At 40.3% G+C, this 10629-nt stretch overlaps 1 protein-coding gene across 1 annotated transcript; it reads left to right on the top strand.

Moving 5' to 3' along the window:
* The first annotated feature begins 362 nt into the window (after positions 1-362).
* LOC124281176 (sodium-dependent glucose transporter 1A-like) lies at positions 363-3534 on the top strand. The gene is made up of 3 exons (XM_046717205.1): positions 363-485; positions 990-1281; positions 2387-3534. Exons 1-3 carry the CDS (start codon positions 363-365, stop codon positions 3532-3534), a joined length of 1563 nt encoding a protein of 520 aa, XP_046573161.1.
* The last annotated feature ends 7095 nt before the right edge of the window (positions 3535-10629 follow it).

Here is a 10629-nt window from a genome sequence, read left to right as displayed (position 1 = left end):
TTTACAAATACATGTAGTTCTTTTAGCCTGTACTTAGGCACCCTTCGCCCAATGGCATTATCTTGTGGGGGGTGGGGGGTGTGAAAACCATTATTAGCATGAGTATATTTCTGAGATTGAAAACCTGGCTAGCTATTAAGCCCATTCTTAACACATTGGCTACGATCAAAGGTTAAGAATTCTTAGGGTTACGAACGTTTCCATAATAAGGTCCCTGGTATGTTTGACAGCGATGCTCCACATTGACTGCAGCATACGCACACGTAATGATAGTTTACAAATGTACTGGTGAAATACTTATTGAAGCCTGTGTGCAAGAATCCATTTAAAATATATGATTGGTTACATCGATTCAGTTTGTCATGGGTCCTGAATCCGTAACACCAACGCCGGAAACAGTTCACTTCCGGCAGCAATTACGAGATCCAAAGAACCGCCGGAAGTTCATCCACACGTTGCTATTTTACTTTGCGTTCACAGCACTGGTGAGTTTAGTATGTATCCATATCTCAAAGACCCGTGAAGATCAGGGTTAGAATATTTATCTTCAGTAACCCATGCTTGTCGTAAAAGGCGACTCACGAGATCGGGTGGTCAGGCTCGCTGACTTGGTTGACAAGTGTCATCGGTTCCCAATTGCGCAGATCGATGCGCATGCTGATGTCTGCTCCAGACTCGATTATTTACAGACCGCCGCCATATAGTTGGAATATTGCTGAGTGTGGCGAAAACTAAACTCATTCATTCACTGTTACTTTGTAGATGTTTGTCAATAACTTTATTCAGTGATAAGACTGTAAACTCACTCACTCGCTCACCCATATTTCAAATGTTCGTGGAACCTGCAGTGAGCTTGAGATTGCAAAAGAAAAATAGTTTTGAGAAACAGTAACACATATTTTAAAGAAATACCCAAGAAGCTGTACTCAAATGCTTGGTCACAATTGCAAGTTGCGATATTAATCTGCATTCCCCATTATTGTTTCCAGGGTATTTGCCGTGCCCAGCATGGCCCAGCATTCTTGGACCTGGCTCAGGTCACTGGTAGCAATGTAGAGGAGGCATCGGTCTTCTATACGTCCCGTGCAGTAGGGGGACTCGTGGGCTCAGTCATCATGGGTGTCCTCCTTGAGAAATTCCCCAAACACAGGAAAACCCTTGTGGCCAGTTTGTGCCTTCTAAGTGCGGTTAGTGTCAGCATTATACCATGGAGTAAAGACTATATCCTGACCATTTGTTTATTTGGTGTTAATGGGATATTAACAGCAGCCTTTGATTCAGGTAAGTACTGCAATTGTTTGTTTTCAATCATAAATAACTTTAAAATTGCACGTTTACTTGCTGGTTGAATGGAGGTATAAGTAATCTAATATAAATAGCACGATAATAATTGGTTATTCGTCTTTATCCTTAATTGATCATAATAACGACATTGACAAATCTTCTACCTGGTAATAGGCGGCATTTTGAACGTGTTTGTTTGTTTGTGTGTTTGTTTGTTTAACACCACATTCATCAGTATTACAATTTTATGGCGACAGTCTATAAATAATCCAGCCTGGACCAGACAATTCAGTGATTAACATAATGAGATACGATGTCATAAAATGTGACTGTGAGTCACTACCAAATGTTGATGATACTGCGTATCCTGGACCACCGATAGCATCCGTCATATAAAACATGTAAAGGCTAGTCAGTTGTTCACGTGAAAACAGTCGGAAACATATGGTACAAGTCAAAATGTTTTATATCTACTTTAAAAATAATATGTGTCACAAAGACTTTCTCCTGTAGACCCTTTGACAACCACCAGAGGGGCCTAGATGAAACCTGGACTCATCTGTCCAAATCTAGCCTTCTGATCCTCGGATGCTGTCTGCACTACGCCAGGCGTTTCTGGGGGAGATTTCGAAGCTAAATTGGGCGTATGGCTATTTATTGGGTCTGGAAACATTAATAGGTTAAAACAAACTCGTGCGTGAATGTCATGTTCCCAACAAACACTCAAACATCCAATTTGTGAGCCATGCATGGACTTGCTCTAGCCAACTGTGATTCACGACTCTTAAGGTCATGTAGATAAGTCTGTAAAAATGCATTGAAAGAACTATTATTCTATTTCAGAATAAATGCATTTTTTGTGAAGACGCCTTAAAACTATTTCCTCTAATTTTAGAATTATAAATCACAATGGTCTCGCACATTGGGGTCGAAATAACGATAAGTAAAATGGACTGCTATTTGAATACCTGTAGTTGTATAACTATCGTTGCTATCAGGTTTGCTGGCATTATAAACATTAGATTGTTTCTATATTCAGGAGAATATCATTTATTGGAAATTAATCATGAAACAATATCAAATGTAAATTGATGCTTTTCAGGTGGAAATGTTGAGATGATGAGCACATGGGGCGTGGAAGGCAAGATATATATACAGATTCTACACTTTCTGTTTACCATCGGCACCACCTTGGCACCCGTCATCGTGGAACCATTCTTGTCTGAAAGGAAGACACTCAACGGGACGCTGTGTGACGCATATGAGGTGTTACAGTCATTGAAGTTCAGCGATCGAGCCGATGCCAACAACTCGACTGAAAAATACGTCCTTCTTCCTGAGAGTTGTGTCTTTTCTGAAAATCAGATCCAGTATGCATACATGATAGGAGCGGTACTCAGTTTTCTGTCAGGAATCATGATAACTGCAGAATGTTTTTTCAGTCCACCAGACACGAAAGGTGAAACAAGAAATGAAAATAATCGTAATCCTCGAGTGCTTCCCCAATGGCTGCAAGTTCTTATCCTTGGTAATATTGGTCTCTTCTATTTCTTCAACTGTTCTACCATCAGTGTCATCGTCGGCTACATGATGGCGTACTTTGTAAAGGATCTTGGATGGAGCAAGGAAAAGACTGCCATTTTTGCATCGATTACTTATGCTGGTTTTGCCATCTCACGCTTGCTGTGTGTGATACTAGATCGCGTCCTAACACCTCGTCAGCTTTTGTATATTTCAAATGGTCTATGTGTGTGTTCTCTAGGTGGTCTCTGGCTCAGCGTAATTCACGAGTCTGACGCAGGGATATGGATCTGTATGGTCCTTGCGTCAATAGGAATGTCAGCCATTTTCCCAACTGGACTAGTATATATAGAAAATGATGTCATGAAGGTGTCCGGAATGGTGACGTCAGTCATTTGGGTGGCAGGGAACTTACAGGGAATTGTGAACCCTTTATTGGTAGGTTACCTTTTCCAGACGATATCTTACAAATGGTATATCTACCTCGCTTTTATCGAGGCTATATTAGCTTTTGTGTTTTTCCTGTCAACTGTTCTGATTGTTAGGAGGCTTGTGGAGAAGTATGGCTCTCTTGAGTCGAAAAATACTTTTGATGGGAAGAACATGGAGGAGACATTTATTGAGGAGAATGAGCGGACAAAGAATGTCGAAACCTGTCAGAATGGTCAGACAGAAAATAAGCAAGAAAGTAAGGATGTACCAAAGGAATCAGATCACTTTTCACTTTGAATATAAATATATGTTGAGAGTGAAGGGTCACATTCTTTAGTATTCTGCCTGACAGTGAAAGGTGAGGTGAGGTGAAATTGGGTTTAACGTCGTGCTTGAGAATATTTCGCTCATATGACGACGTGCATGCGTGTGTATGTGTATGTGCGGCTGCTTGTACTAGCCCAGACTTAAGCTGGTTTTATAGTGCTAGCCCACTGAGATACCATGCCACAGTGAAGCATGAATACCCCACTCAGACACATTATACTGACTCCGAGCCGACAAGTCCTTGTTGAACCCATTAATGCCGAGCGCCAGGCAGGGACCAACAAGTACCATATCTTAACGTTTTTTTGTATGACGCGGTCGGGGATCGAACCCGCGACCTTCCGCTCTCCAGGCGGACGCTTTAACCACTACACCACGGAGGCGGTCGACAGTGAAAGGGAGGTCGAGGAGAAGCAGTTAGTAGATGTATGCAACTCTCTTTGAACCAGTAATGACTAACGATAATAGTCATGGGAAACTGAACTAACGGTCATCAGATTACGGCGCTCTTAAGGTAACACAATACATTGAATTCTTGTGGCTTAGATGACTCCATCTTCCGTTGTGTCCCGTTGGATGTTCGCTCGTGTTTTTTATTCGTTGTTTAACGCCACAATATTCAAGCAATATAGAAGCGGTCTGTAAATAAATCTACCTAATTGAGACATGTGTTAGTGGCCTCTTACGACACTCATTGGTTGCTGTAGACCAATTCTAACCCGGATCCACAAGGTGTGCATTTATTATACTCATTCCGGTAAGGTACACTTTCCTCACCACAATTGTAACAAGATTGCTTATTTGGACATAGAGCAAATATATCCATGAGGGGGGAAAAGGTAAAATGGCGATGGAAACTGATACCCATGAACTTTACGACATTCCCTTTACGACATTCTTGGGATGTTATGTTCAAATTAGTTCAGGGTCTTTATGTGGTATATTTTTTCAACGAAAGTGTATACACTAGAAAAGTTAAATTGTCTGAAATTTAGCGTCAGTGAATGATTTTCCATCAAATGTAAAAGTGCAATGTAGAAAATATAACACACTTAACGAGACTGCCCAACACAAACCCATTAGCTTAAGCGACATGTTGGCACGCCTACCTTTACTAGTCTTTGCCAGACTTGCGGCTTGAATGAAAGGTGCGCCCATGGTACGGCCAAAACATGAAGCAAGCGTCTTGGAAAATAACTAGCATAAATGCTGTTTGGAATAGGTCCCCATCATGTCTCAGACGCATCCAAACCAACATATACGACCTTATCGTTTTTGACAGAACAAATGAAATTATAATTGAATAACGGATTCAGGAACACTATGTGGACCTCGGTTACGAAATGTTGTTCGACTCCCCATTGTTCTTTCTTTCTTAGGTTTGGTACCTCCCAAACTCTTGACTATAATTCGGAGAGTATCCGGGTTTGCTATAAAGAACACATCTTCTGGATGATCCAGAAGGCTGCAGTGTTGGGGGGTCTACCTATTCACTGAAATGTTCCTAATTGATTCGACTTGGCAACGGTTCTACACTGACTGGGATGCGTGTAAAGGGGGAAAGGCCCTGGATTGAAAGTGAGGCTAACCAGCTAAAATCCTGCAGTGATTTGTTGGAGCGAGTGAGTGAGTTTAGTTTTATGCCGCACTCAGCAATATCCCAGCTATATGGCGGCGGTCTGTAAATAATCGAGTCTGGACCAGACAATCCACTGATCAACAGCATGAGCATCGATCTGCGTAATTGGGAACCGATGACATGTGTCAACTAAGTCAGCGAGCCTGACCACCCGATCCCGTTAGTAGCCTCTTACGACAAGCATGAAGATCAATATTCTAACCCTGACCTTCACGGGTTGATTTGTTGTAACATCAATTCGAGTTTCATTCTCTTCCCACAGAGGTTACTTGTCATATCTTTCTACGAACCTCTGTTCTAATACGGCCATATTTCCCGGTTCTCGTAAAATCCCCTAGCGGCAAAAGATCGCAACACAAATTATCTCCCTTCTTTCTATCCAAACAGAACACGTGGCATCGAGTTAGATTCAACTTGACTAGTGAGTGAGTGAGTTAAGATTTAAAGTCACATCGGCAATATTTCAGCCATATCGTAACTAAAACTAGTTCTAAATTTGTAATACAGACATATAGTATATAAAACCCTGTCAACAAAGGACAGTAAAAATACTAGATAATCACAGCTATCAATCTAAAACTAGCGAACAAAGCTAAAACATTCCAATTAAAGAAGACAATACAATGTAAAAATGGGCTATAGATCGCCAAGAACTGAAGGTAGATCACCATACTAGGAACCATAGGGACTTACAGTGCCTTTGCTACCTGCATGGACCCTAGCTGGATTTACACCATCCCTTCAGCCATTGGCAGTTATACTGAGATTTAGCCAAACATTAAAAACACAAAAATACTACGATTAATAACCTGGTACACTTAAATTGACTAAATGTTTTGGGACTTACGTACCCTCTCAGGAGGACAATAATTTTACGCTACTTCAACCCCCTTTGAGGGTACAGCCACTAACAATCTATGTTACTTATTTAAATTACCAATAATAAAATATGTATCTATTTACAAATCAGTTAACAAATCTAATTCTTTTAAAAATGCAATAATTAAATGAGAACTTATATTACTAAAAAGATCCTTCATAGTTCGTGATTTGAAATAGATATCCCTTGTGATGGAATATTCAACACAGTCAAGCAAGACATGCTTGACCGTGATTCTTTCATCACAAGGGATACAAAACGGAGGATCCTCACCTTTTAACAGGTATTCATGAGTATATCTGGTGTGACCAATACGACATCGTCGTATGATGACCTCTTCAAATCTGGACTGACAACCCAAGTAGGTGTAACCGATAGTTGGTTTTATTGCATGTAATTTATTAATACCTGCTTGGGTGTCCCACTTCTTCTGCATCAGATCACGGATGTAGGTTCTAATGCTAGCTTTGTAATCAGAGTAAGGAATAAGAAGTGGTGTCACAGATTTGTTAAGTGCTGCCTTAGCAGCAATATCAGCCAGTGTGTTCCCAGAAATGCCAACGTGGCTGGGTAACCAACAAAAGACGATGTCGCATTGGCCAGTAGCAAGCTCATTATACAATTCAATAATTTCTAATAAAAGTGGATGTTTGCAAGAAAGATTTTTAATAGCCTGAAGACACGAAAGAGAATCTGAAAAGATGATATATTGTTTATATTTACGGTGTTTATTAATATATTTAAGAGCTGTTAGTATTGCTTTTGCTTCTGCTGTGAAAATTGAACTGTCATTGGGTAATCTGGAAAATATTGTTTTGGACCCAATGACAGTGGCACAAGCAACCGCGCCACCATCCTTGGACCCATCTGTAAATAAGGATTTATATGTATTATATTTACTTTTTAATTGATTATATTCTTGTTTATATTGGAATTCATTAGTTTCTGCTTTCTTAAACTTAGTCAGTGTGAGGTCGACCTGTGGCCTAACCAATTGCCAAGGAGGAGAAGAAAGAAGACGGGAAGGAGATATATTTTCCAGCTCAATGCCGGCAGCAGTAATGAAAGGCTTAATCCTGAGCCCAAGAGGCGGAACAAGAGAAGATTTCTTGTTGTACAAGTCCTCATACAGAGGATTAAAGATGCAGTGAAACGCAGGATTAGACTCGTTAGAATATAGCTTGGTAATATAATGTAATGATAATTTTATACGACGTTGGGTAAGAGAAGGCTTATCTGCCTCGACGTAGAGACTGTCAACAGGAGATGTTCTGAAGGACCCAAGACAAAGTCTCAGACCTTAATGGTGGACTGAATCTAAGAGTTTTAAGTTGCTTTTACAGGCTCCACCATATACGATGGAGCCATAATCAAGCTTCCAGCGGACAAGTGATCTGTAAAGGTGTAGGAGCGTAGTTTGATCCCCTCCCCACCTTGAATTAGACACGACTTTCAATAAATCGAGTGCCTTCAGGCATTTAGTTTTTAGGGATTTAATATGCGGAAGAAAGGTTAAATGGGAGTCGAAAATCAGACCCAAGAATTTGGCCTCTTTTACAACCTTGATGGGAGTGCCATTTAAAAACAGTTCTGGGTCTTTATGAGGACTCCATTTTCTACAGACGTGTAGATAATTTGCTTTTGATTTAGAAAATTTAAAGCCGTTTTCAAGACACCATTTATTTATTTTATTTAAACACAACTGCAGTTGCCGTTCAATAGTATGCATGTTCTTACCACGACAAGAAATGTTAAAATCATCCACAAAAAGTGATCCATCAATGGAATCGTTTAAAACCTTGGATAAACTGTTGATCTTGATGCTAAATAAAGTGACAGACAAAATACTGCCTTGTGGGACACCCTGATCCTGATTATAATGGTCAGACAGGGTTGAACCCACTCGGACTTGAAATTGCCTGTCTTTTAAAAACTGTGATATAAAAAGAGGTAAACGACCCCTTAAACCAAAATCATGTAAATCCTTTAAAATGCCATGCTTCCAGGTGGTATCGTACGCTTTCTCGAGATCAAAGAATAGCGATACGGCATGTTGTTTATTGACTATTGCATTTTTGACAAAGGATTCTAATCGTACCAAATGATCAATGGTACTACGATTTTTCCTGAAACCACATTGAATATTTGTTATGAGATTATACTGGTTTCAAGATACCATGTTAATCGATTATTTACTATTCGTTCCATGGTTTTACAGACACAACTCGTTAAAGAGATTGGTCTGTAATTAGACGGACCAGGCTTTGGTATAGGGACTACAATGGCATTACGCCACGAAGGTGGGAAATTCCCTGAAGTCCATATTGTGTCAAAAATATTTAGAAGAGTTTCCAAACATGATTCCGGTAAATGCTTCAAGAGCTGATAGTGTATATTATCAGCTCCTATTGCTGTATCATGAGCTTGCTCAAGGGCAGTGTGGAGCTCATGTAATGAAAATAATTCATTATAGTCTTCGCCATTGTCCGAGTTAAAATTTATTCTCTTCTTCTCCTGTTGTTTCTGATACTGTTGAAATTCAGGGACGTAATATGATGAAGAAGAGTGTTTGGCGAGTGTTTCACCAAGCTTATTGGCAATGTCAGCCTTACCAGTTAATATATTGTCACCATCCTTCAGATGGTGAACAGTAGATTTGGAACCTTTGCCCTTAATTCTTTGGATCATGTTCCACACCTTTGAAATCGGTGTGCGTGAATTTATTTTAGAAACATATTTCCTCCAAGACTGACGCTTATTCTGTTTAAATGTACGTCGAGCCTTGGCATTTAAAATTTTTACTTTATTCAAATTATGGACAGTAGGATGTCGCCGAAAATATTTTTCAGCTTTCTTCCTGCTCTTTCTGGCCTGTTTACATTCATTATCAAACCATGGCTTGCGAATATGTGGAACTGCAGAGGACTTAGGTATAGTTTGGTCAGCAATGTCATTGAGTAAATCAGAAAACAACTGTATCGGATCTTCACTGTTCGGAAAAACATCATGTTTTAAGTAATCAGCACATAATGTCTCATATAATGGCCAATCAGCCCTGGCGAAGTTTCTTCTCGATAAAGGTGGATCATCTCCAGGGCTTATTGTTTTGAGAATGGTGGGGAAGTGATCACTCCCACATAGGTCATCATGGACCATCCATTCAAATTCATTATAGAAAATGGAGTCAACAAGTGATAGATCCAGGGAAGAATATGTTCCCGTAGCTGGATGTAAATAAGTGGCTGAATCGTCATTGCAGATACATACATTATTGTCAGAAATGAATTCCTCGATGATTTTACCTTTATTATTAGTATGGACACTTCCCCAAAGCGGGTTGTGTCCGTTCAGATCGCCCATGATAATGCATGGCTTTGGAAGCTGATCGTACAGATTCTGAAGATCTGATTTTCGAACATTAGACGACGGAGGTATATACAAACTGCACAGAGTCAATGCAATGTGCAGAGTAAGTCGAACAGCTATAGTTTGAAGATTCGTCGCAAGTGGGACAGGGCTATGTATGACACCCTGCCGCACCAAAATGGAAGCACCTCCTGTAGCTTTATCTCCTGGAGGAGAGAAGGAGTGGTAATCACTGTATCGTCTTTGATTAAAAATATCGGTATCTTTGAGATATGTCTCTTGAAGACATATTGCTGACGAATGGAAATCTTGTAATAATAACTGTATCTCGTTGAAGTTATTTTTGAGTCCTCTGCAATTCCATTGCATTATCGTGGACGATTGAGTCATGGTGCCTCAATAGGGGATCTTCCTCGGGAATGCGAGGAGGAGTAGCTCCTCTGCCTGTCCTGAGAGGACAGTGTGACCTCCATGTCCAGAGGTCCAAATGGGTTCTCTAAAGGAACCTGCAAAGGTAAAGGGACAGTAGGAGGTTTGTCTTTGTTGATTTTCTTTCCTTTCTTCTTCTTAATTTTATCTATGTCTGGTTGTGAAGCTGACGTTTCTGATGTTGTTTCGGTCTGAATGTCTGTTTGGGATCCAGAAGTAGAGTGTGTAACTACCGGAGAAGATTCACGAGCTGAAGCTGAAGCTGTAAGGGTAGGCTGGGTTGATTTTATCCAAGTCAAGTCAGTTTGACATGAAATGGAAGACGTTGCAACTGGGCGACTGACCGCAGCAGCATAGCTGACATTTGACGGAGGTGAAGTTTCAGTTGTTAACAGTTTTTTGGCATCAAGGTATGAAATATGTTTTTCACATTTTAGTTTCATAATTTTAGATTCTCGTTGAAAAACAGGGCAGGATCTTGATGAAGCAGGATGTGCACCATCACAGTTAGCACACTTGTAATTTTTGTCACAGTCAGAGCCGTCATGGTGATCACCACAACGGTGACATACAACGGTGTTTCGGCATGATTGTGACCCGTGTCCAAATTGCTGACATTTGTAACACCGGAGTGGATTGGGGATATACACATCCACTCCAATGTTAAAATAACCTGCTTTAATCGTCTGCGGGAGAGATGAACGAGTAAACGTCAATAAATAGGTGTTTGTTTTTGTAATGATTCCTTCTT

This window comes from Haliotis rubra, unplaced genomic scaffold, assembly GCF_003918875.1.
Source record: "Haliotis rubra isolate DU_JTF1 unplaced genomic scaffold, ASM391887v1 Scf28, whole genome shotgun sequence".
Taxonomy (NCBI): Eukaryota; Metazoa; Mollusca; class Gastropoda; order Lepetellida; family Haliotidae; genus Haliotis; species Haliotis rubra.
This window is presented reverse-complemented; position numbering and strand designations above follow the sequence as displayed.